Source organism: Ovis canadensis, chromosome 25 (genome assembly GCF_042477335.2).
Source record: "Ovis canadensis isolate MfBH-ARS-UI-01 breed Bighorn chromosome 25, ARS-UI_OviCan_v2, whole genome shotgun sequence".
Classification (NCBI taxonomy): Eukaryota; Metazoa; Chordata; class Mammalia; order Artiodactyla; family Bovidae; genus Ovis; species Ovis canadensis.
The window spans coordinates 52483576-52509458 of NC_091269.1; the positions used below are offsets into that span (position 1 = coordinate 52483576).

The following is a 25883-nucleotide window of genomic DNA, read 5'->3' on the forward strand; positions in this document are numbered from 1 at the left end:
TCACAGAGCAGCAGCGCAGGGCCTCCTTGTGGCACGATCCTTGGCATCCAGGCTGCTTTGTAGGACGGGAAGACTGAGACGTCCAGGCCTTTCCCACCGGCAGCCATGTGCAGGACCAGCGTCACCTTGTTCCGCACTGGGCTGAGGTTCTCATCTACAAAGCCCGCTTCCGGGCTGGGTTACCCGCTTCTAATACTGTGTGCTGTGCCAGCAGTTCATGCCCAGAGGACACTGAAAAGCCCCCGGCCCTTTTCCTCCTCCTCCTCCTCATTCTCTGTTGTCCTACCTATGTTTTGATGCTTCCTCCACCCCCACCCCCTGGCATTTCTCCTTTTCCCTCCCTGCGCCACTTGGGTACCCGCATAGGTGACAGCCGCCCTCTCTGCCCACAGGTCCTTGGGAACCCTATGGCCAATGCCAACAACCCCATGAATCCAGGCGGCAACCCCATGGCGTCGGGCATGACCACCAGCAACCCCGGCCTCAACTCCCCACAGTTTGCTGGGCAGCAGCAGCAGTTCTCAGCCAAGGCCGGCCCCACTCAGCCCTACATCCAGCAGAGCATGTACGGCCGGCCCAACTACCCCGGCAGCGGGGGCTTCGGGGCCAGGTGAGCAGGGCCGGCCTGCAGGTCACATGCGGCGCAGCTGGGTGGCGTTCTGAGGGCCGTCAGCCTGTCAAATTGAAGGACAACCTTCTCATTCCTCTGAATGACGCTGCTCTACGTCACACCTTTACTAGCTGGGAGACACTGAGAGAGCGGGGGTGCAGGAGGGTCCACTCTGCCGTGTTGCTCGTGGAGGCGGAAGTGTGCAGGGACTGGAGTCCCGTGGTTCAGGAGTAAGGGAAGGAGACAGCAGGGAACCCCAGGAAGGCACTCCGGGGACGTGGGGTGGGGCAGAGGTGCCCCATCCCTCCCCTCGCTGTCCATCCTGCCCTGTCCAGGACTGCCCTGTGGCCTCACCCCTCCCAGGTCCCCAGGGCTGACTGCAGCCCTGCCAGGTGCAGTGGGGCCTCCTGGTGAAACGTAGCTGCATCCCCATCCTGCCATCCCTGCTGGGGGCCATGGACCAGTGGCTCAGGTTCTCTGACACTCGGGGTCCTCCTCCAGGAAAGCGGCTCACTGTGGTGGCCGAGAGTGCCATGACCTAGGGTGTAGGAGCGAGCACCCACTAGGACCTAGATGGGGCTCCAGGCACACAGCAACTTGGTGGCTGCCAAGTGGCTGAGGGACTGACAACCCACAGGAGGCCCCTGTCCCCACTGGGCTGTGAGTCCAAACCTCCCTGCTCCATGAGCTGTGGGCAGGAGGGCCTGGAACAGCCCGACCTCTCTCTCCCCACCCAAGGCTGGTCGTGGGTTCATCTTTAGGTTCAGGCGGCATCTAACTCACCCTTCTTTCCTCCCTCACAGTTACCCTGGGGGTCCGAATGCCCCTGCAGGCATGGGTGTCCCTCCACACACCAGGCCGCCCGCTGACTTCACTCAGCCAGCAGCTGCGGCTGCAGCAGCTGCAGTGGCGGCAGCAGCCGCCACGGCCACAGCCACAGCTACGGCCACCGTGGCAGCCTTGCAAGAAACACAGAATAAGGATATAAACCAGTATGGACCGGTAAGGGCCACACTAGTCCTGGTCCACTCAGCAGACGGCCCCGGGGATTGGAGTCCGCCTGTCCGTGTCTGTGTGCTGGGAGGAGCGGATGGTGTCGGGGTGCATCTAGGCTTTCCTAGAAGCACAGGGAGGGGTTATGTGTTGAGGTGTGGGTGTGTCAGTGTGAGTGTGACGGGGGGTGTTTGGGAGCTTGTGTTGGTTCTGCGTGTTACCTGTATGTCTCTATATGGGGAAGGATGTTCCATATTGCAGTCTGGCCCCCACTTAACCGAAGAGCAGGCTGTGTCTAAAGCAGCCTCGACACCAGTCTGTCCCCTGGTGTCCTCTGAAGACCGGGGCTCCACTAGTTGTCTCATCTGTGGATTTTGCCCAGGTCCCAGCTCTGACCGTCAGAAGGATGGGATGGGGTGTGAGGAGAGGGGGAGCCCTCGCAGAAATGCAGGATGGGTGTGGAGGTTGGGGATTTAAGTTTGGGAACAACAGGGCAGGTGGGCAGAGATAGGCAGACTTGATGGATAGAGGGTGTGTATCTATTGGCTGAGAAACAAGGGCGGGGCCAGGGCTTCCAGGAAAGGGGCTCTTGCCTCCATCCTCATCCACCTCCATTCTCCCATGCCCCTCCCCACCCCCGCACCCCCTTTCCCGTTCCCTGCCTGCCTCCCTGGAAATGCCGCCTGTGCATTGGAGTGACTGCGCCCCACCCTTTAACACCCCTCGGGCTGCATCTTTCCTGTGCGGCCTGCAGAGGGCAGCCGTGAGCCCAGGCGGCCGGTGGTCCTTTGGAGCCTGGTCACCAGCTGCAGCCACACAGGAAAGTGCCCCAACTCCCAGTCCTGAACCCCCCACTTCCCCCACCCTTCCTTCCCTGCACTTTCAATGCATGTGGCATTTTATTCTTTTTTTTTTTCTTCTTCTCCCGTTGAAGGTCTGTTCCTCTTTCCAGATGGGTCCCACCCAGGCGTATAACAGCCAATTCATGAACCAGCCCGGGCCTCGGGGGCCTGCCTCCATGGGGGGCAGCATGAACCCCGCAAACATGGCGGCTGGCATGACACCCTCGGGGATGAGCGGCCCTCCCATGGGCATGAACCAACCCCGGCCGCCCGGCATCAGCCCCTTTGGCACACACGGGCAGCGGATGCCCCAGCAGACGTACCCGGGCCCCCGGCCCCAGTCCCTTCCCATTCAGAGCATAAAGAGGCCATACCCTGGAGAGGTGAGTGTGGTAGCAGGCAGACGGCGGGCAGGATGGGTAGCGGGGAGGACCTGGGACTTGAAGACACGGGTGCTGTGGGCAATACCTTGAAAAGGGTGTGGATTGACCCTTAGGAAGCCTGAACCAAGAGGCAGAGTCTTAGGAGTCAGGTGCTTCTGAGTTTAAGGTCAGCGCTGGCATGTCCCATCGAGAAGACCTTGAGCAAGTCACGTCTTCTCCTGGAATCTCCGTTTATTTCTTTCATGACCATCCAGCCCACGTCATGGGGCTGCCTGGAGTCTTGAATGAGGGGATGTACCTGGAGCTCCTGGCCCTGGGGCTGGCATGAGCAGGCAGTTAGCAGGCAGTGACCGCCCCTAGGACTCTCTCCTGTCTTAGCACAGACAGTAGCTGAGTGACTCAGGCTAAGGAACTAAGAGCTCCTTGGGTCCACATTCCTCACACCCATGTGAGGGCGTCTCACCCGAGAGAGAGAGGAGACAAAGCCCTGTGACGATCTGAATCCTCTGCACCTCGGAGAAGTGGCTGGAAGGCAGGCAGCATGTTCCTGGGGCCCTGCCAGGGGCGAGGCTGCCTATTAGGCTATCCGGCCGGCTCAGCCACAGGATTGGGGAAGACCAAGGGAACCAAGCCCACACCTCCTGCCCTCCAGGAGCCAGGACTTCAGCCGGAAGGATGAGGTCTAAGCCAGAAGCCACAAAGGAATGATGCACGATGGGGTGTTTGGAACTCAGCGTGAGGTCTGAAGAACTTCCTGGAGGGGGCGTCACAGGGCCTTCAGAGAGCACTCAGAAAATAGGTTGGCAGTGAATGGCCTATGTGGGTGCCTAGGTAAAGGTTTAGTTCACCTGCAGAAGACACCGAGATGCTTCTCGGGAGGCCCGCCTTGATTGCTCACCTGGAGAGAGCCCATCCCAAGCGTCTCCCAGTGTCTGCATGCATACCTCCTCAGGTCGGCTCCTCCCCTTCTCAGAACTGTGCCTTCTGCTTGGGCTTACCGTGCGGTTAGAGCCCAAAGACCTCGGGTTCATCGAAGGTCTGTGTGCTTCCCCTCGGCATCCGCCGCTCCCTTGGGTTAGAAGATGGCTTGGCCGCTGATGGAGGTGCCCTGGATCCAAGACAGGAGAGGTCAGGGTCAAACAAGGTCAAGCCCAGACCTCCTCCAGGTTGGCACCAGCTCAGGGAGAAGCCGGAGAAGGACGGCACCTCCCGAGGCCCTGGCTGTCCTTGGGGGTGGGAGGGGCCCTTGACCTGTGCGCCTCACTCCCATGCAGTCCCCACACGAGTTCAAGGCCTTCTCAGCCCCCTCTGTGCTCAGAATCCCAGCGTCCCCACTGGCGGGGCTGGGAGTGCATCTGTAGGCCCAGCCTCGGGACTGCTGGCACCCAAGGAGGTGACTGCAGAAGAGGCAGCAGAATTCCCAGCATCAGCCTGGTGTCACAGCAGAGGCAGCAGAATTCCCAGCATCAGCCTGGTGTCAGCCCTGCCCCTGTACATTGTTGGCACCCCGCCTCTTGCCTGCCACAGCAGGGCACACCAAAGGCTCTCGGTTATCTTTACTAAGTCATCTCCTGTAAGCTGCTGATGCTACCCAGCTACACAGTACCTGACGCTGGGCTGTGACCCCGGGGGCCACAGCCTGCACAGCTTGAGCCTGTCTGGGAATCTCTAAGTACATACACGCTTGTAGAACCTCTCAGGTTGTTGGAACCCTGGGGCAGGGGCTGGGGTCAGTCACCTGGTCCCGCACAGGACTCTGCTGGTGGACAGTCGCAGCTTCCAGTTCCTGTCCTGCAGTGATGTGACAGAAATCCCGCCATCACACAGAACAGCTGCCGTATGGCAGTAATGTGAACTGCACCAGATTCTTTACTGCTGATGCAAACCTGGCTCTCCGCCGCCGCTTACTCTCTGCCCTTCTTTCTTGTATTGAGCAAGTATTAATTGCTGGCCTGTTCTCTGCCAGACACTGGGACTTAGCCATCTCCTGCACCTCCGAGCCGAGAGGGCAAGAGAGGCAGCGAATAGACAAGGAGTTTCAACAGACAGGGAAGCAGCGCCAACTCTGCAGGATGTAATGACGTGGGGTGCCCCAGGGTCACCTGATCTTATGAATAAGGAGGCAACTAGAGGGTGTGGGGTGGCTCTCCCAGGACAGTGATCCTGCCCCTCCCAGAAACGGTTGCCTTCCCCAAGCGGGCTTGTCTTGTCCCTTCACCCGCCTGGTTCTCCCACCTTCTGCGTGGACGACGCAGAACTCAACATCAGTGTGTTCTGCTCAGTGTGGGGTGGGGGACAGAGCCTCCCAGATTCAGGGGCTCACCTTTACAGATGTGCCTTCTGTTGTCTGTCACAAACCAAGCACCAGGAGAAACCCAAAGGGGGCTTCGGAATCAAGTGCCCTCCTGATGGTGTGAACAAGAGGCTCTGAAAGTGCCCAGGGGCGTGGGGCTTCCAAAAAGACAGCTTCCAGGGGAGGTGGCCCTTGAGAAGACAGGCCAGCTGTTATATCCTTGCATGTCAGGACAGGAAGGGGCCCCAGGCATCATCTGGTTGAGCTGTTCCTCTTTGCAGGCGGGGTGGACGTTTTGTGGGTGGTAGAGGAGAGGAGAGGAGGCGGCCCCAGCATCGGTGGGCAGCTTGGCTTCCAGACACTGATGACCTTTCCCTGCCCCTTTCTCTGCCACCACAGCCTAACTATGGAAACCAGCAATACGGACCAAACAGCCAGTTCCCCACCCAGCCAGGCCAGTACCCTACCCCCAACCCCCCGCGGCCGCTCACGTCTCCCAACTACCCCGGGCAGCGGATGCCCAGCCAGCCGAGCACTGGGCAGTACCCGCCCCCCACGGTCAACATGGGGCAGTATTATAAGGTGAGTGCCGCTGCCCCACGGGCCCCTTCCCTCCTCACCAGCTCAGCTCCCTTCCCTTGCCTGCGTCATCCTGGCCCTGGGCACCCCCTGAGGTCACCAGGGGGCAGGCGGAGATTGCTGGATGTGGCCTTGTATGCTCCGAGCTATGCATGTGATGACCGAAACGACTGGCTTTTCTTGGTTCCTGTTCTCACGGGGCTCAGACGATGGTTTTCTTTCTCCCTTCACTATTTGTAGTGCATGTAAGATAATAACAATGGAGGAAAAATATTTTTTAAGAAAAAGTACCCGCTCGAATATATTTACGCTTGATTATTCTATGCACATGGGCACCAACAACGTTATATGGTTCTTATTACCTTGTAATTTTGAACCTGTTTCTTTCACTCGACACAGCGTGTTACTTATTGCTACAGTCCCAGTGGTTGTCACTTTTAATGGCTGCCTAACATTCTACTGAGAACCGTACGGCATTTTATCCTTTCTGTTGGACATGTGGGATTTTTCCTGTGGTTGCACTTTTGAAATAGTACTATAATATTTTCATGCACGTAACTCTTTCCTTCTTTGGGGTTACTATAAAGTACATTCTCAGGAGCGAGGAAGACTCTGGAAATAATTTACACCTATTTGCTCATGAATCATGCCAACTTACATGGCCACCCACCACTTGGCTTACGTGGGCTTACTATTTTTACCCCAACTTCAGCACATTAGGTGTTGCTATTTCTATAAACTCACTAAATTAGTAGCGATGGGTAGGTAGAGAAAGGCAAAACGCTGACCGCAGCAGTGATCTGCTCTGCCCCTACCCTGCCCCCTACCCCAGCATTGGGTGGGCCTCTCCGCCATCCCCCATCCTTCTGGAAGACTTTCATTTCAGGAGGGAGAGAGGGTTTCTGGTAGACTTTCTGCCTCCCATCCATGGCTTTGTTTATCTTGCTTTACCAGCCAGAGCAGTTTAATGGACAAAATAACACCTTCTCTGGAAGCAGCTACAGCAACTACAGCCAAGGGAACGTCAATAGGGTATGTTCCAGTCTCCGTCTTGGGAATTATAACCCACATGCACTGTGTTAGAGGGGGCCTCGCTGTTTCTGCCCCAGTCTTTCTGGACGTTAGTAGGCCCATCTGCTCCAAGCCACAGAGATGCTTGGAGAATCCACAGTTCAGATGGGTGGGATGGGAATGAGTGTGGACCTGGCCAGCCCTGGAAAAAAACCATGTGGGGACTAAGAGACTAAGGGAAGGGGCTCCTGGAGACCCTTCGTGCCTAACTCCATCTGGGGACCCCAGTGTGGTGGGATGGGGATGAAGGACATGGCCTGCAGTCATGCTGTGGGCCGCGGGAGACCTGGAATTGCTTCTAGCTTTCTTCTTCTCCCCAGACTGTGTTAGGCAAGTCCGCCATCGCCCTGAGCCTGTGTCCTCGCTGGCCAGATGGGCTGGGGACCCTACAATCTTTCGATGTCGTGACCCAAGTGAAGGGTGGTGATGCCCTTCCCAGACCCACCTGTCTTCCTATGGGAGCAGAGGCCTGAGTGCGCCCAGAGTGGAGGAAGGGGTTTCCCTGCGGGGGCCGGGGGGAGGGGGTCTCTTCCCTTGGGGGAGCAAGGGTCGCAGCCCTGGGATGCTAGGGTGGGCAGGGTCTGTGTCCAGAGCCATGGCCCCTCCTTCCTTATTGCTTAAACCAGTAACCTATATGTGGTCTCTCTTTCCTTCCAGCCTCCCAGGCCGGTTCCTGTGGCAAACTACCCCCACTCACCTGTTCCAGGGAACCCCACGCCCCCCATGACCCCCGGAAGCAGCATCCCCCCATACCTGTCCCCCAGCCAAGACGTTAAGCCGCCCTTCCCTCCTGACATCAAGCCAAATATGAGCGCTCTGCCGCCGCCCCCAGGTGAGCTCCCCACTCTCTCCTTCACGTCCTCCCTTCCTCTGTCCAGACACCTCCATATGCCCCCTCCTCCCCTTCCCTCAGACACTGGGAGTCAGGGGACTTGGAAGTCTGACTGCTGGCCTGTGCGGGCTGGGCATGTGAAAAGAGTGGAGGGTGTGAGAGCTGCCTGAGCAGCGGGAGACTGGGAGGCAGAGTGGCTCTCAGCTGTGGAAAAGGACTGGGGGCAGTCTTCAGGGCTTCCAGGGCAGACAGCAGGTGGGGGCAAGAACAGGATGCATGGGGTTTGGGATGCAGGGATGCTCAGGATGGGGTCCAGTGGACCAGAAGATGCCAGGAGCTGTCTGGTGTGCCCTTAATCACACAGCCCGGCTGCTGTGGCCCTGTTCACACACACACGCAGGGCATGCAGCCAAGGGCGCGTGTCGTGTGCCATGGCGGCCAGGGTGATGCGGCTCACCGGCTCCTCCCCTGTGCAGCCAACCACAATGACGAGCTGCGGCTCACGTTCCCCGTGCGGGACGGCGTGGTGCTGGAGCCCTTCCGCCTGGAGCACAACCTGGCCGTCAGCAACCACGTCTTTCACCTGCGGCCCACGGTCCACCAGACGCTGATGTGGAGGTGAGTATAAGCTTGCGGCACAGCCCGTGCCAGGTGGAGGCGGCCTTGAGGCCCTGGCCTTGCCTGTGAGAGGTGGTAACAGCATCCGTTTGACACCGTCACCTGTTCAGCATCACTGACTGGGCCCTGCTGTGTGCAAGGCCTGGGAATGTCATGGAAAACCTGCAGTGCCTGGGAGACAGACAAAGCTGCCTTGGCGTAGGGGCCCGAGGGTAGGGATCAGCTTTGGACTCACCCTGGTCCAAAGCGAGTGCTCAAGGACAAATTCCCAGAGGAAACGGTAGCTAGCTGAGACCTAAAGGCTGAGAAGGAGGATATTCCAGCGGGGACTCTAAGCTGGCCCCTGACTGTGGCTCATGTGGCCAGAGCCAGGAATAGAGAGAGGTGCAAGAGCAGGGTTGGGTCCTTCCTGAACCAGGCAAGCAGCTCGCCACTGGGCAGGGCTGCTGCTCAAACATCCGGCGCCGGAGTGTGGGGTCTGAAGGCCCCCTGCTAGCCCAGGCTCTGTGTTCTAAGCCTGCTATACCTGATCTCCTTTGATCTTATGAGCGGGCATTGCTTGCCCCATTGACAGTGAGGAAACTGAGGCCAGAGAAGTGGTTAGCTTGGGGGAGTCCTCACAGGTAGCAAGAAGCTGAACTGGGAGTTGGGCTCGGACCTCTTAGACACCAGAACCCATTGGTGTCTCCACCCTCGGTCCCTTCTCAGCCAGGACTCAGCTGCCCGCTGAGCACCTTGAGGGCATGAGATGTGTCTGAGCTGAGCGCCTGCCTGTGCACACACACCTGGCCCATTGGCTTGATCAGGCTGATCAGGCTGCAGAGCAGGCCTGCGACAGCCAGGGTGAGCATAAGGGCGTGGGAGCACACTCAGGCAGGAGAGACGCCCGTGCAGGGGCCTTGCTCACCCACCCCTCTTACTCGTGCGTACCCTCACCCGCGAGACCTCCTGTGCCCTGGCTACTGGCCCTGCTCGCCTTTCACGCATGTGTGGTCCCTGCTGGGTTTGTGGGGATTCTTTCAGGGCCGTGTCCTTGGGGCCCACCGTGGAGGGGAATGGGGGGACTGAACCAGACAAGGCCCTGGCCTGGGACGCTTCTTCCTCAGGAGCCTAGGACATAATCAGTCTTCCAGCTGGTCTCATTGAGTTAGTGTCTGTCCTCTCTGTCTCTCTGTCTCTGTCCTTACGTGCAGGGGGCTGGGAGATAGTGGCCAGAGTTGTGGGGCTATGGTTAAACAGTGTGTGGGAGTCCTGGGGGAACTGGGGTTGTTGGAATGGGTTTTGATGGGGTTGGGGAGCCTGGGCAGTGGGAATGTCCAGTGTGAGAGAGGAGAGAGGAGGCGGTCGGGGGAGACTTTATGGCTGAAGACGGAGTCCTGGGCGACTTGACGGGGGCCGTGATGAGGCCGAGGTGTGTGGCCCCACCAGGCAACCTGGAGGCCCGGGGCAGCCCCCTGGCAGCGCCGCCCTGAGCCTCAGCCCCACCCCCAGGTCTGACCTGGAGCTGCAGTTCAAGTGCTACCACCACGAGGACCGGCAGATGAACACCAACTGGCCGGCCTCGGTGCAGGTCAGCGTGAACGCCACGCCCCTCACCATCGAGCGCGGGGACAACAAGACATCCCACAAGCCGTTGCACCTCAAGCACGTGTGCCAGCCAGGCCGCAACACCATCCAGATCACCGTCACCGCCTGCTGCTGCGTGAGTGTGCCGGGGGTGGGGGGTGGGAGACCCTCAGCGCCCCGTGGGGTCAGCCATGGCCCGGGGTCCCCTCCCCACAGCCCTCGGAGTGATCTTTTAGAAGCAGCCCAGAAATGTGCCACTGTCCTCATCCCCCCCGCCCGCCCCCCACCCCCCTCCCGGGACTGTGGGATGAGACTCAGCCCATCGTGCTCTGGCCTCCCCTCTTGCATTACAGCCTTGCACCACTTCCTCCCGGAGCTCTTGGACACCACTTGCCCCCATGCCCACCACCTTCTTCCACTGGGGAAGTTCTGTGTCTCCCTCAAAGCTAGGCTCCATTCATGCCGCATTTGCAAGAAATTTTTATATTCTAATCATCTTTTTCCCCCCAGACCCAATTCCACCAAGTCTGGAGTTAACGCCCTCCCTTGGTCACCCAGCAGTGCTAGCTCAGAGCTGTGTGTGTGTGTGTCTGTGTGTGTCTGTGTGTGTGTCTGCCTGTGTGTGTCTGTATGTCTGTGTGTGTCTGTGTGTGTGTGTGTCTGTGTGTGTGTGTCTCCTGACCTGTGACTCCCTGATCCGGGGCCACATCTGAGCCATGCTTCTCTCCCCCAGGATCAGGGTCTGGCACTCAGGGCTTGCTTGGGAATTTGCAGTTTACCTACCCCCGCCTGCTGGCCTCCCTGGAGGAGAGAGAAGAGCTCTGATCCAGCCCTCATGAGGGTTGGGGCTTCAAGACCACCCAGAGATAGGGGTCACAGGACTAGGGATGCTGTCAGAGTGAGGAGCTTGTGGGGGCTTGTTGGAGAGGGCAGTCCTAGAAGGCCTCCTGGAGGAGTGAAGACAAGACAACATCCTCCGGCAGGAAGGGTGGAGTAGGCATGATGGGGAAACAGCAGGGTGCAAGGGTAGGAAGTGTTTGGCTCCCATCCTGATGCCTTGTGTCCTGTGACCTCCTTCAGGGAGCGGGGAGCAGGGGGTGTTGCTATTTGAGCATCAGACTCAGCTTTGGTGGAGACCCACTGTCCCTGGGGAGTGACCCCTCTCTGGGTCCCCAGCTCACAGGTCCCAAGACACATCCTGGTCCTTTAGGGCTCTCCCAGGTCCCAGGACCCTCTGCTAGCAGGGCCCCAGGACCCTCTCCTAGCAGGGCATCACTGTGGATGTGGGGCCCTTTACTGTGTTTAGCCTCTGGGGCACGGTGAGTGGGTGTGGGGGCCACATGGCAGGGTCCGAGTCTCCGCTTTTTCTTGGCAGTCCCACCTCTTTGTGCTGCAGCTGGTCCACCGGCCCTCTGTGCGCTCCGTGCTGCAAGGCCTCCTCAAGAAGCGACTCCTGCCCGCGGAGCACTGTATCACAAAAAGTGAGTGGGGCTTCAGGGCTGGAACCAGACCCCAGTCTCTCCACAGGCACTGTCCCTCGAGCCTGACAGCACTGGGCCCTGAGGAGGGGCCCTGGCACCAGTCCCTTCCCCTTCCCCTCCAGAGCCCCTCCTCTGGGGCTGTGGGATAGTTGGAGAAGTACACAGTTTTGTTATCACAGGATATGAGGCAGGTTAAACCAAGATACCATGGTGTAGGTGGTCCGGACGGGCTCCCTGAAGGTGATCACCTGGAAGGATGGGAGGAACTGGAGAAGAGGGTTCTTGGTTGCGGGGGAAGCACAGAGGTCAGTTGCAGACTGGACTCCTTACCTCAACAGCCCAGGCCTAACTTGAGAGGGAGGGACTTGGCTCCGAGTCCCAGGTGCAGACACTTGGGCTGGGGGCACCATGCAGGAAGCGGGAAGTGTGCTCCTACACTCCCTTCAAATGTGCCTCTTTGTATGCTGAGCCCTAGAATCCTGCCAGGCCATTTCCACCCTTGCAGAACTAAGTGCGAAAGTGCCTGTGGGGCTCTCCCACTGACCCAGAAAATCAATGAGGTGCCAGACTGTTTTTGCAGGCTTTGCAGAAAGTCCTGCCTTCCTAGTGAAGACACAGGGCATGAACTGCAGAGGCTGGGGGGCTGACGACATGGCCACCTCCAGGGACACTTCACACTTTTCGCCTGAAGAGTGTCATTCCAGAGTATTGGGCATCCCAGGGCCCCCAGCGTGCCGATCTCACTTTCACCCAGGCCTAGGTGCCCTGCACCTATTTATGAGACTTCCCAGTGTTATGGGTGTGCATCAGCCACTTGAGGGAGTAGGGGAAGTGTAGGACAGCCTTGCCCTTCTTATCCACTTCTGCCTCCACCCTGCAGTCAAGCGGAATTTCAGCAGTGTGGCGGCCTCATCGGGCAACACGACCCTCAATGGGGAGGATGGCGTGGAGCAGACAGCCATCAAGGTATCTCTGAAGTGCCCCATCACATTCCGGCGTATCCAGCTGCCTGCTCGAGGCCACGATTGCAAGCACGTCCAGGTGAGCAGTCCTGGGAGGAGCCTTCCGGAATCTGGCTGGGATGGCGACAGGGTAGGCACAGGGCAGCAGGGCTGTCTCCAACCCTGGAAGGATGCCGTGGCCATCAGCAGCTGATTTCACTCACTCATTCCTGACATCATTCATCCTTTAAGCAACTTCTCTGTGTACTCAGAGCTAGGTCCATCTGGTTTAGGCATCGTCAATGAGCTGTTGAAGTGTCAGGACTTAACTTCTCTGGATTTGAGGAAGTCTCATGAGATTTTATTGAGCAGTTAGGATGGATGTAAACCTCACTGGTGGGACCTGCTTCTTCCCTATGAACCAAGAGACATGAACATTTCAGAGGATGGAGTAGTAACAGGGTTAGAAATAAAGAGGATGGAGCCCCCACCCCCAAAATGAGAGTGCTGGGGATTTGGAATTCAGGCTTCATTGGTTATGCACCATTGTAGAAATTCATTCTTCCCCTCTAAGCCTCAGTACCTCCTCTGGGCCGTGGGGACAGTTTCCTTGCCCAACTTATAGAACTCTTTGGATATGACAGTCATCATGATGTCTACAAATGGGTGAGCTAGCCTCTCACTTCTTTTTGTTTCCTCTCTCAGAAGGAGCCAGCAAGAATTATAGAGACCTGTTCTGGAGCCCCAGAGGGCTCCAGAACTGGATTTAGACAGTCCTAGCCCTGGCAGATGTCATAAGCCAGCTGGAAATACTGCCCTTTCGGCCACCATGGCTGATATGAGCCTGAGAGCAGGGGCATCTCTGCCCGGCTCGTCTTGAGGCCTTGCCCTGAGCACGCGCTCAGGAAGTGGCTGTGGGCTGAGTGCCTGGTCACAGTTTGAGTGGCTAAACACAGGCAGCCCTAGTGGGTGAGATGCATTGGGTGGGGGCTACCCTGGGGCCAGGCCAGCCACACCCTCAGCCCCCACCCTCTCACAACAGGCCCCAAGGGCTTCAGAATGGGTCAGGAGCCCCCTCCATCAAAAGCTCCTTCCCTGGGAAAACGGGGGCAAGGGGGTGTCTGGTTGCCTAATTTGTCTCATACATGCTGATGAACCAGATGGAGCGTGTCCTCCACGCATGGTCTCGGCCAGTGAGAGTGGCAGGATTGGTGAGGGGCGGCTGCAGGGGAACTGGAAGGCTGCTCGGAGGCCGAGGGTCATCTGGTGCATAGAGCTGGTATGAGGAGGGCTGGGCACAGCGTTGCAGGGCGTGGCCCATAGGCTGTATGCACAACAGAAAATAGGCAACATCACTCCACCCAGCGCCCCAGCCCTGGGTCTCTCCATCACCTGTCTCCTTCCCTGGTGGGACATCTTCATGAGGGTCCCAGAGGCAGTTCGGGTTTCTGAGGGCCCTGGGCTCATCGGTCTTTGTCTTTCGGCCTCTACAGTGCTTTGACTTGGAGTCATACCTGCAGCTGAACTGCGAGAGAGGGACCTGGAGGTGTCCTGTGTGCAAGTAAGTGACACCTGCCTCAGTATAAGCACACTCACCTGGCTGTGGGAGGAGCTTGGGGCCTGTTCTATGGGGTCCAGCCACCTCCCACCTGCCCTAAATGCATAGCAGAGGGGCTCAGATCACAGGGGCAGCGCATAGTCCCCTTGTACCAAGCTGTCGCAAGGCTGCCCCCTCCTGTTGGTGCCCCAGTAGTAACCAGTGGCAGGGGCTGAGTCTCTTGGACACAGTGAGGAGGAGCGAGCTGTGTCTCCACCCCTTAGGGTCCAGGAGCCAAGGCCAAGCCCTGCCTCTCTTCTTTTCCAGTAAAACCGCTCTGCTGGAGGGCCTGGAGGTGGATCAGTATATGTGGGGCATCCTGAATGCCATCCAACAGTAAGTAGGCCTCTCCACGCGGGGAAGGGGTCGGGGGGCAGCAAGAATGCAGGCCCTGATGGCATGAGGTGAGCATACATGGTTGCCCCTGATAATTTATCTCCCACTGGGCTGGCAGACCATTTTCCCACATCCCTCACCTCTCTGCAAATTTAAGGACTGGTCTACCTGGGGGCAGATGAACTTTCCAGAAAGGACCATGCTCAGAGCAGGAAGCTGACGGGGCCTGCGGTGGCGGCCGTGCCGTGAGTGCAGGCTTTGGGGCCAGCCACATAGCCACTTGCTTTTCCTAGCCTCAGTCTCCCCTTCTCTCCAAAGATGTAAAAGTCTCCCATACCTCTGATGTAGGCCGAGTGTGATGGGAATGGGGGCAGGGCAAGCCTGGATGAGAGCATCACAACGTCTCTTCAAGCTGAAGGCTCTTGTGTCTACAACCTGGTACCCAGGACCCCAGCTCTGCCCCTTTGTTCCCCCAGCTCCGAGTTTGAAGAGGTCACCATTGACCCCACATGCAGCTGGCGGCCAGTGCCCATCAAGTCGGACCTACACATTAAAGATGACCCTGATGGCATCCCCTCCAAGAGGTTCAAGACCATGAGCCCCAGCCAGATGATCATGCCCAATGTCATGGAGATGATCGCCGCCCTGGGCCCTGGCCCATCCCCCTATCCACTCCCGCCTCCACCCGGGAGCGCCAACTCCAACGACTACAGCAGCCAAGGTGGGCGACGGCCGATGAAAAGGGAGGGAGAAGCTGTGGCAGGGGCCCAGGGTTTCTGGGGTGATGGCGGCAGGTGCAGGGAAGCTGTGGTGTGAAGAGGCAGAGATAACTCACCCCTCAAAAAACAACACCCCACTGCTGGCCTTGGGGTGCAGTGCCATCCTTCCTTTTCCTTCCCGCTGCTTGGTTCCGTCCAGCCCTGCAGGTTGGTACCCAGTTGGGAAGGCATGCGGGAGACACTGAGCCGTGAGCCAGCCTCCTGCCCCTCCCACCCCACCCTGCTCAGCCTCCTCTCCTGACTCCTGGAGCTCCCGGGCCAGCAGCTGCCGATCTCAGGGGCTTCCGAGCCCCTTTGCTTGAGACGCTGCCACCACCTGCCCCTGGAGTTCTGGCCCTTCCCCAGGCCCCCTGTGTTTCCTTCCGATGGTCTGCGCATTGGCCCTGTCCCTGCAACTCTCCCACCCTCTGAGAGACAAGAGTCCAGGGGCCTGGAGCACCAGCCTTCAGCCGCCTGTCCCTCACTCTCTGCCACCCAGACCCAGCTGCACTGCACTGCTCTCGGTTCCCAGAGAGCACCATCCCTGCCCCCCAGAAGTCTGGGGATGGCAGCACTCCACAGAATCCCTGCCCTTAGGTCCCTGGGGCTCCAGAATGATCAGATTTCCAGAGAGGTTAGCCTACCTAGCCAGAGTCCCACAGCGTACTGAGGGGCCCAGCTTTCCAGCATGCTGATCCTCTGAGCTCTCGCCACCACCACATGGTGAAGGGAGCAGCGGCTTGGGGGCCAGACGGCTGACTTCTCAGGGTGGACTCTCGAATCTAAACAGCTTCCTTTGTTTACGGGGCAGATTCTGGCCACCTGCTCTGGGCCTGGGTCGTCCCGGTGATGAAGGGCAGGCATGGAGGTCTGAGCTGCCAGAGCTGACCGTAGCCTTGCAGGGGGTTAAGCCTGAGTTCTTCGTTTCCACACTCTGATTCCCTGGGCAGGGGGTTGGGGGGGGCATTTTCCTTCTGATGACACCCCTCCCCATCTGGTTCCATCCCCAGGAAACAACTATCAAGGCCATGGCAACTTTGACTTCCCCCACGGGAACCCCGGTGGGACATCCATGAATGACTTCATGCACGGGCCCCCCCAGCTCTCCCACCCCCCAGACATGCCCAACAACATGGCCACCCTCGAGAAGCCCCTCAGTCACCCCATGCAGGAGACTGTGAGTACCTGTTCCTCGCCCATGACCCTCCACCTCCCCGGTGCCCCTAGCCCCAGTGTGGGGCTGTTTGGGACAGAGGGCTCCCCTGGACCTTTCTGATGTTTGCCTGGTTCCCTCCCAGGCAAAGAGGAGGGCGGAGAGTTAAGTCTGGGGACTCAGGAGGGACTGGGGGGCCTAACCGAGGCTGGGTCATGGCTCAACAGCACCCCTGGATTTGGCTGTTTCACCCAGGACATCAGGTTCTCAGATGGGGGAAGCTTCAGGCTCTTACCTGCACATACATACTGCATACACGTGCACACGTGCGGAGGCCTGCACACACCCCGCACGCAGGTCCACACACTGCCACACACGGCACACATCCTACACAGGCGCGCGCACACACACGCCGTCCCCTCTTACACACACTCTTACACTGACTTATCATAGCTCCATCCAGCCATCTAGAATTTTGTCCCAAACCCAAGCACTTTACCCCCTGAGAGTCTGATCACCTCCTTCTGCAAAAAGAAACGTGAGGACATCTACTTATCCCAAGAAGATTCACTTCTCATCCTGTTTCACATATTAACACACACTCTGTCGCTGAGAAAGCCCCTTGGGCGAGGTGCCCTGTGCCGTCCCTTCTCTTCCTGTGGCCCCAACAGCAATGGTGGTAGGTCTGACCAGCCCCAGGTCCTCATCTAGGCAGCGCTGGATGATCCCACTTGGTCTAGTGGGCATTTTCTGAGTTTGACCTCCCGCCTGTGCCTTGTATCAGTTGCAAGCAAGACACGCAGGCCTCGTGCTCAAGGAGCAGAAGTTCTGGTGGTGCCTGGATGGAGGAAACACAGTTGGTGTTTTGGGAAAGCTGAGGCCCAGGGGCTGAAGACTGAGGACTCAATTATTCTTTGTGTCTCTCATCTTAGCCAAGGGGCAGTCACAGAGGGCCTGGCAGTAGGTCCTGGGTCACAGCTGCCAGTGAGAAGGGGCCAGGGGGTCTCGTCAACGCCCAGTGGTAGGGTTGGGCCTGCACCCGAAGGCACCTCTCCAAGCTCTCCATTCTCACGGTGTGGCCTCGAAGGAAGGGGCTTCTGGATTGCACTGTGTTCCCCACACTCGACATGGAATTGGCTCTGCCTGGATGGGCCAGGAGATTGTCCTGTACACCAGAGCCACTAATTCTCAGCAGGATCGACTATTAACCAGAAGGACTCTGAGTAAGGGGCACTGTAGCAACTTGCCCACAGGAACCCAGAATGCCACATCAGAAATAACTGCTTTCACAGGCCTTTGGCCGTGTTTTTGTAAGTTACTTTTTGCTCTGTGGGGCTTCTGATTTCTGGGAGCCTTTCTCCTGGCCCCCTTCCCTGGCCCTGCTCCCCAGGATCTCAGCATTCCATTACCAGGAGTCGCCCAGATCATCCCCTGACCCCATATTCACATGGCACCTTCTGAGTCCTCACAATTCCCAACACTCGAACATGGCAGTGGAGGCAGTGTTTCCTTCCCCTGTCCAACAAGTCTCTCTACCACCTTGTCAGTTCTGCTGCCTGGGGTCTTTGCAGAGGGACCTAACCCTGTGAGTTGACTTCACAGCCCCCCAGGATGCTTCTCAAATATGCACCGTCCTCGCCCATTTCTGGGCTTATGTTAGATGGTGACTAGACCCAGAAGTACAGATGTACAAGGTAGTGGGGTGCAGTTGCGACCAACCCCCGACATTTTGGCCAACCAGAGCAGCTTCACCCTGCTGAGCTCGAGGCCAGAAGGATTCACAGTGTACAGTGGGAGGGCCACAAGCAGGCGCTCATTCACCCAAGGGCTCTCCTGTGCCAAGTGGGATGTTGACGGGTGTGTCAGCAGCCCCAGAGAGCACCCGCCCCTCTAGGCTCCGAGATAATTCCAGCAAGATGTCAGGGCCAAGGAGGGCAGCTGTGTCAGCAGATCCGGGGGGGGGGGGGGCTGTCTGGGGCTGGGCTCCAGGTGTGTGGAGCCCCCTCCTGCCCCCTGCTTCCCAGAGCAGGCACCGTGGAGCACTGCAGGCGTGGGGAGGAGTCACAGGCTGGCCTCACACTGACAGCCGTGGTGGCCGTCCCTCCAGCCCCTCCTGGTCCTTCTTTCTTCATTTGCATCCCACACATGTTCCCCCAGGGTCACCATCCTTAAGGTCATGTGGACATCTCCTGTTCTCAGGGCTCCAGGCTGTAGGGGCGGTGCTTGCAGGGGGCCACCTGAACTGTGGGCAGAGGCTGGCCCACAGCAAGGCCCAGGAAACGACTTTTAGGAGAAACAGGAAGAGGAACTGGGTTCTCTGGAGATCGGGACGGTGTGGCTGCAGTTTGCAAACCCACGAAGGAAGTGTCAGTGTTTCTGTGTGGCCCAGAAGACGGGGCGGGGAGGAGGGTAACGAAAGACCACAGAGACAAGTGGCCGCCTGGCTGCCCATTCCAAGTGAGCAGCCTGGCCCATCAGGGAGCTCCCTGCACTATCAGAGTGTGAGGGCCGGGGCCGGGGCCGGGGCTGGGCTGGGGGCCGCTTGGGGAATGCTGGAAATGGGGCCAGGACCTGGACCTTTCTCTCTGAGATCTGAGCTCTGAAGGCAGGACTGCTTGAAGCCGACAGGGGAAGTGTAACTCTCACTCACTCACTCCTGTGTCCCCTGCCCACCCACAGCCCCTGTGCACATGGGGCGGGGTGTGGGCCCTTAGGTTGTCTATGAGAGAAGCATGCCGTGGAGGCCCCGGTGCTCCTTTGCCTGGCTGCCAGCCCCGGCCCAGGGCCCATGTGGGGTGCAGAGGCCCGCCCCGAGCTGCACGCCCGCCCATGCTGTCGTCCATGTCCGCTCTCCGCCAGCCCAGCTCGGGCCTGCAGCACGCCGCCAGCAGCGCTCCTGCCCGCCTCCCTGTGCCCTGGAAACATGCCCATTTCGCTTCTCCATCCTGCCCTTGCTGTTGTTCATTGTGCTGGTGTCCAGGCCAGGGAGGCAGAGGGGCTCCCAGGGGCCTGCCTGGACCCCGAGATCTCAGTGTCCGCTCATCTCAGAGCCCTTGGCCGCTTCCCTCCCGGCCCCACGTGGCCTCAGCCTCCCTGACGGGCGGTTTCAGGGGGAGGATTTTTGTTTGTTTGTTTCTCTGCAGAGGCAAAAAAAAAAAGCATTCAGCTTTGTAGAGGGGTGGCTTTGTTTTGGGGGTTTGTTATTTTCCTGGTTTGGTTTGGTTTTCATTTCTCCAGGCGTCTCGTCGCCGTACCTCGTCACCTCACCTCTCTTTTTCCTGCTCTCTCCTCCTCCACAGATGCCACACGCTGGCAGTTCTGACCAGCCCCATCCCTCCATACAACAAGGTTTGCACGTCCCACACCCCAGCAGCCAGTCAGGGCCTCCATTACATCACAGTGGGGCTCCTCCTCCTCCTTCCCAGCCTCCCCGGCAACCGCCACAGGCCGCTCCCGGCAACCATCCACACAGCGACCTGACCTTTAATCCCTCCTCAGCCTTAGAGGGTCAGGCCGGAGCGCAGGGAGCATCTGACATGCCGGAGCCTTCGCTGGATGTAAGTTGGGATCACCACATGCCTTGGCCTGGGGCTAGGCCTGGCGCTGGGACCTGTCCGAGAGCAGGGGCGGGTGTTGAGGGCCTGATGCCCAGGGTGGAGGCATAGCTGTGAGGAGGGGTGGGCGGCCGGAGGGTGGGCCCCGCCAACCCGCCTCCCCTGGCTCCAGGACCAGGGAACCCCACAGCGGGCCAGCCCCCTCCGAGGGTCCCGCGTCCCCGCCCCCTCGCTGCTGGCCCCGCCCCCCCAGCCCCTTGGCCACAGTCCCGCAGGCCAGCCCTGCCCCGCCTCGCCCAGGCCCCCGTAGTAGAGTCCCTCTGGGCTGGTCCTGGAGGCAGCCCAGGAGGGTCCCCACCCATCCCCGCCCTTCCCCTTCCCCCACATCGGCTTGCCATCTCCGCTTTCTGGCCCCGCGGCAGGGGAGGGGCTGGAGGGACAGGGTCCGTCCATCTGCGTCGCTGGTGTATGTCTGTCTCCAGTTTCTAGTCTGTGTGTCGTCCATGCCCTGTGCTTCTGCTCGCTCCATCGCTCACTGTGAGAGGCCCCGGGTCGCACTGGGGGTGGTGGTGACTGAGGCGGAAGTGGGACACTGAGACTTAGGGATCACCACCCCCCCCACCCCCTCATGTTGAGAACTGAATGACCTGGAAGGTGGGGCAGGGGACACTGGTGATGGGTGCTGGGTAGCTGGGCAGGGCTGCTGGGGAGAGAGAGACAGCACTTACCCCTCCCACCCCTCATCCCTAGACTCTAGATTCCCAGGCAGGAGGCCCGCCCTTTCCTCCATCACTCCTTTCCCTCATGCCCCAGCCCCAGCAGGAGTCACCCTTGATCTCTGTAGTGAATGGGGCTCACTCGGCTTTTTGGCCATCTTGAGTTCTTGTCTGACTCTTCTCCCCAGACCAGGCCAGGGCGGGTGCTTGTAGATTGATGAGGGTTCCCCCGTGAGATCAGAAGATTCCAAGGACTTCACAGGAGAGGGTAGGGTTGGTCTGCCAGCCAGCCACGGGCTCAGCAAGGAGCCAGGAGTTCTTGGGTGAGGTGTGGGGTGGTGGTATACAGAGAGATCACCCAGCCTTACGTGCAAAGCCACTTGGTTTTGCTGGGAGGCCCAAGTGACCCCCAGTTGCTTGTGGCAAGTGTAAGGATCACTCTGTTCATTGAGGAGCCTTCCCAGCTGATGGGCTGAGGGCCCCACTGTCCAGACTTGAAGTGAGCACGGTGTGCCCCAGACCAGCATGGTGGCCTGGGTGTATCTGGGGACCACGAGCACTTAGTTTCCCCTGTTTGGGCCAGGACCCCAGGAGGCAGGTTGAGGGCAAGTGAACAGGCCTGGGGGTGCCCTGCCTTCCTCGCCTTGGGCTGGCGCCCTCAGCTGACACCTCAACTGGGCTTTTGTACTTCTCTTCCAGCTCCTCCCAGAACTCACAAACCCCGACGAGCTCCTCTCATACCTGGATCCCCCCGACCTGCCGAGCAATAGTAATGATGACCTCCTGTCTCTCTTTGAGAACAACTGAAGCCCACCCCTGCATCGCGGCCACCCCTCCCCACTCGGCCTCCTTCCCCGCCTGCCCCCACACTTCCCCGCTGGGAGCCCGAGCCCTCGGACCGCCCCTTCTGCGGCCTTCAGAGCCAAGGGGCAGGAAGGTGCGCTGTGAAGGCAGTGCGGGTCTGGAGCCCACGCCCAGAGCAGGCCCTGAAGATGACCCTCGAGACGGGGCAACAGCCCAGGGAGGGGGCACACGCTGATGGTGGCTTCCAGACGACCCTCCAGTGCCCCCCAGATTCTTCCAGTTTCTAAACTGTAGCCCAGCTTCCCTGCTTCCTGGCCCAGAGCCATCTCCAAGTGACTGTGACCCTGAGAGAAAGCCCCCCAGACCCCGGCGGCCCCAAGCCTTGGAGGAGCAGCGGCAGCTGGCAGCATTGAGAACAGCCTGCCCACCACCACCACCACCACCCACCACAGAAAAGCACAAACCTCTGGGCAAGAGAACTCTCAGGGGCCAAGGCTATCGCTTTGACCCCAGACCTCTTAAGCCAGGATACCCTTTGAACAGTCTCAGAAAGCAGAGAAAAAAGACAAGATTCTGTGTTTGGGAGAGGGAGAGCCACTCACCCTCTTGCTCGGGGACGGGTGGAAAAAGGGAGTCAGGGCCTCTCAAAGCCAGGATGGCCCTAGAACCACTGACTCAGGCCAGGGCCCAGCCTCGGGGGGACGGGGGTGCAGAGAAAGACCCCAGCTGAAATTATTGTGCCCTTAGTTGGAGCGGGGAGGGCCACCAGTCAAAGTTGGAGTCCAATAGAATCAGCAACTTACAGTTTTGCTCCAAGCCTCTCCTGGTTTTTAAACGACTGCAACAAAGCTACGAAGTTACTTGGAGAAGAGGAACATTGGACTTGGACAGCAAGCGAACCATTTCTCCCCGTGTGTTCTGCTTCCTTCCTCTGCTCCCCTCCCCCACCCCTCTGAGACTGTAACGCCCACGTCCCTCTGCCCCAGTGCCCGTGTCCGCCCGGACGGCAGGGTGGGCGGTGGAAAGGCAGGGGATGCAAGGGCTCAGCAGCAGGAACCCCGGGCATCGCTCGCTCTCCGGCTCCTCTGTCTGTCTGGTCTGTGCTCCAGGCTGACCTGGGCTCCAGCGCAGCCCATCACCGTGTGTGCATCTGGTCTGTGCTCCAGGCTGCCCCGGGCTCCAGCGCAGCCCATCACCGTGTGTGAGTCTGGTCTGGGCTCCAGGCTGCCCGGGCTCCAGCACAGCCCATTGCCATGTGTGCCAGAATCAAGCATCGCATGGTGTTTCTGTGGCTGTCTCAGCCCCAGCTCTTGGCCGCCAGCCTCTCCCTCGCTTCGTGTCCCTCTGCTCTTGCAAGCTCACCCCACACTCCTGCTCCAGCAGAAGCAGCCTCTGGTTTACCCTCCGTGCTTTGCTCCATCCTGCCAACCGCTCGCTCACTCTCAGAGTGCCCCGGGTAGTTTTCTGTGCGTCCGTTTTGTTCCAGGCTCCCCTGTGCTCCCCGAGCCACGTGGCCTGTGATGCTGGGCGGTTGGGTCGCTTGGATCTCCTCTGTAAATTTGTCGTGCCCCTACCCTGCTGCTGCCCGGGACCTTCGCTCGCTCCCCCGTTCACTGTCTGTTTTCAGTCTCTGCCTCCCCCTCTGTTGGCCGGGGGACACCCAGCACTCCTCTGGATCTGACCGGAACGCTGGCCCCAGCAGTTGACTTCCGGTCACGGAACCAGCCGGCCCGGCACAGAGTTTTCTGTAGGAAAGCTGCCATCGTCCCTCCCCCACCCCTTTCCTTTGTCCCGTTGTTGAGGTTTTTTCAAACAGAGTGGTGTTCCGTATGCAAATCAATTATTTTAAGAATTGCTTTTGTAAATATCTTTGTGAATATTTTAGTATTGTCTTTGATAATATTCAACATTTTCATGACCTGGTTATAGCCTTTGCTGGTGTTTTTAAAATACCTTGACTCAATGACAAAGACCGAGTCCCTTTTTTTAAAAAAAAAAAACAACAAACAAAAACAAAAAAGCAACCAGGGCCATTTGTACAGATGAAGGGACGAAAAGCATGGGTGGCTGTACCGTGAGTTAGACGAAGACCAGGCTACCCGCTGTTGGGAGCCATCCCCAGTTGGCTGGTGGGGACACATGTGGCCGTCTCCGACCAGTGACCCTTAGCCCCAGCTGTGTCAGGCCATCTGGGGTTGCCCCGCCCCAGACAGACCTATAGATGCCTTCCTTAGAATTTCCCGCTTCCTGCCTTGCAAGACTGTCTCAAAAAGGCCTGGGTGTGTTCTTGTTGTTATCAGGGTGTCCCCACTCTGCTCACCAACTTACCCACAGCTTTCTAGCACAGAGGGTCTATCTACTGCCCACAACCCAGGCTCCGGGCACCTCCCTCATCCGTCTCTGAGTAAGCCGTGGGCTCAGCACCCTGAGGTGGATTTCCTGGGTCCCCTCTCAAGCAAGCCTCCACCAGCAAGTTCAGCAAAGAGCTTTCCAGACCTGTGGTGCCTGCATCCTACGCTCTGGGCACATCCTCTTCCAGAGTGATTTTGGAGCCGGGTTGGTGGGGTGGGGGTAGGGGGGTGGGCATCAAGGTGTCTGGGGCTGGAACGAGCCCTAGTTGGTGACACAGTCAGGTGACGACGGCTTCCCCAAGCAAGGGCGGTTCTGAACTCTGGGGAGATGCTTCCCTGACCCTTTCAGATGACTACTTGGAGCCATACGTAACCTCAGCAAAAACGATGCCTCAGCAAGCCACTTCTCCATGACAAGCATCCACCCAGGCCATAGGCACACTGCTGCCTCCACTCCACGGAATGGACAGGGCGCCAGCAGGCAGGCGGGAAGGCCCAAGTACAAGCAATCACCCCATCTTCTTGGTTTGAAGCTTTACCCATGGATCATATTCCTGTAGCCATTTTTATTTTTTAAGGAACTAATACTTTCTCCCTAATGGAAGCCCTGAACCCCCAGAGAGCTCCATGTCTGCTCCCTCGGCCTCACCCAACCAGACAGGGCGACGCGGGCAGCAGCCACTCAAGGGACATGTGTACATATGTAAATGCGAAATAGAGACATGTTAACAGATGCATTCATTTCCCTCGGAATGTGTATTGTTTTTATTTTACGGAACAAAACAAAAAGGCTTGGAACTCCATCTTAACGTGGAAAAAAACTAGATCCTGTCTGTTAGCGTCTGTGAGGTCCCTCTCCGCATCTGTCTCACCGTGTAATATACTCTGACTCTGTGTGGAAAGGAATTTTTTGTTCCGTTCTTGTTTTTATTTTACCTACATGTACTATTTAGCTTCAGTGTACTCGTCCCGCCACCTGTGTATTTTTAGGGTGCTATGGAAATAATGAAAAGAAACGGGGATTTCAGAAGAAACTTGTAACCAAATTCATACTTTGTATAATTTTTGATATCATGATCGCAGATGATTGACACAGACACGCGTGAACACACACCCACCGTGCAGCCTGAAGTAACCCCCACAGCCACCGTCATCGTCTTTGTACATCTCTGTACAATGCAATCATTTCATACTTTAAACTGGTCAGAAAACTAATTGTGATTTCTAGTCTTGCAAACCTGTATGTAGTTAGATGATGTGACAGCCTCTAATATTTATCTAATAAATATGTATTCAGATGAAACCTGTATATTAGGTGTTCATGTGGTTATTTTGTATTTAAAGATCAAATTATTTGACTATTGCTAGACATTTCTATGCTCTGTTGTCACGCTGAGGTATCTCATTTGCCCATGTTAATTTCTTTTTTCTAAATAAATGGACAAAAACAAAGGCTTGGCGAACTAGCGATTTTGTGAATGGTAAGGAGTGGTTTGGGTGTTTGCTGGTTTTGCTTTATCAACCGCCACCCCTGCCCGATCACCCTGCAAAACAAACAGAAACTGTGCAGTCAGGTACTAAGTTGGAGGAGCCCCTGATGCAGGGGTCCCTGCAGAGAACCTGGAACCTAGCCCATATGAATGTGCAGTGCCCAGCGGTCTCACCTCCGGGTCTCCAGCGGTCCCTGGTCCTGGTGAAGGGATGGCCTGGCTGGCACGAAACGGACCCTGAATGGTGCCAGGCCCTGTAGGGGGTTCTGGGACTCAGACCCAGTGTGACTCAAAGGCTATGCAGTGCTGTCTGGGCTCTGATAGCAAGCCCCTGGTGGATTCTCTGGTCTTAGGAACAGGAATCTCATCATGTTAAGACAGCTGCTGTCCCTCTGACCACCTCTCTCTGGCCACCCCACTTCTCAGCACCCTCGCCCCCTTCCCCTTTAAGAGGGACCTTGAGTCTTCTCTTGCCCATGATTGCAACTTACATAAGCTTCTTTGCTACAGACACTGCCCAGGTCCTGTTTCTATTAACTGTCCTTACAGCCTCAGACACACAACTGGCTTCCCTTCCTATGTCTCCTCCTGAACTTCGGGGAAGTGAATCTGATTCTCAGAGCCCAGCATCAGAAGAGCTCCCCTCTTCTCTCAGCTCTGGCCTCAGAAAATAGGACAGACTAGAATTTGGCTGTTGTGGCTTTCCCTCCACAGAGACAGTGTGAGGCTGAGTCCAAAGAAGGAAGGCACCCCAGAGTATATCCCCCGGAGTGTATGTGTCCACGTTGGGGGATGGTGGCTGGGGCGGGGGGGGGGGGAATGTGTGTCAGGAGAGAGCACAGATCTGCATGTGAGCAGGTGTGTGTGTGCCAGAGTGAGCCAGGAGGACGTGTGCAGGGTGTCATCAGGCACAGA

General features: G+C 58.0%; 1 protein-coding gene across 8 annotated transcripts in view; it reads left to right on the plus strand.

Annotated features, from left to right (window-relative positions):
- ZMIZ1 (zinc finger MIZ-type containing 1) overlaps positions 1–24930 on the plus strand; it is a 240815-nt gene extending 215885 nt beyond the window's left edge. For 4 of the 8 annotated variants that reach the window (XM_069572535.1, XM_069572536.1, XM_069572540.1 and 1 more), the window contains 16 exons: positions 393–610; positions 1414–1612; positions 2538–2828; positions 5521–5703; positions 6655–6732; positions 7429–7603; positions 8080–8221; positions 9713–9923; positions 11163–11268; positions 12149–12309; positions 13703–13770; positions 14074–14142; positions 14619–14863; positions 15911–16077; positions 19353–19610; positions 21023–24930. In XM_069572535.1, the coding sequence (XP_069428636.1) occupies positions 393–610; positions 1414–1612; positions 2538–2828; positions 5521–5703; positions 6655–6732; positions 7429–7603; positions 8080–8221; positions 9713–9923; positions 11163–11268; positions 12149–12309; positions 13703–13770; positions 14074–14142; positions 14619–14863; positions 15911–16077; positions 19353–19610; positions 21023–21130 (2679 nt within the window). In that variant the 3' untranslated portion in view covers positions 21131–24930. The remainder of the gene's footprint in view (positions 1–392; positions 611–1413; positions 1613–2537; positions 2829–5520; positions 5704–6654; positions 6733–7428; positions 7604–8079; positions 8222–9712; positions 9924–11162; positions 11269–12148; positions 12310–13702; positions 13771–14073; positions 14143–14618; positions 14864–15910; positions 16078–19352; positions 19611–21022) is intronic. The other 4 variants (XM_069572538.1, XM_069572542.1, XM_069572537.1 and 1 more) reach the window with 3 other exon arrangements.
- The last annotated feature ends 953 nt before the right edge of the window (positions 24931–25883 follow it).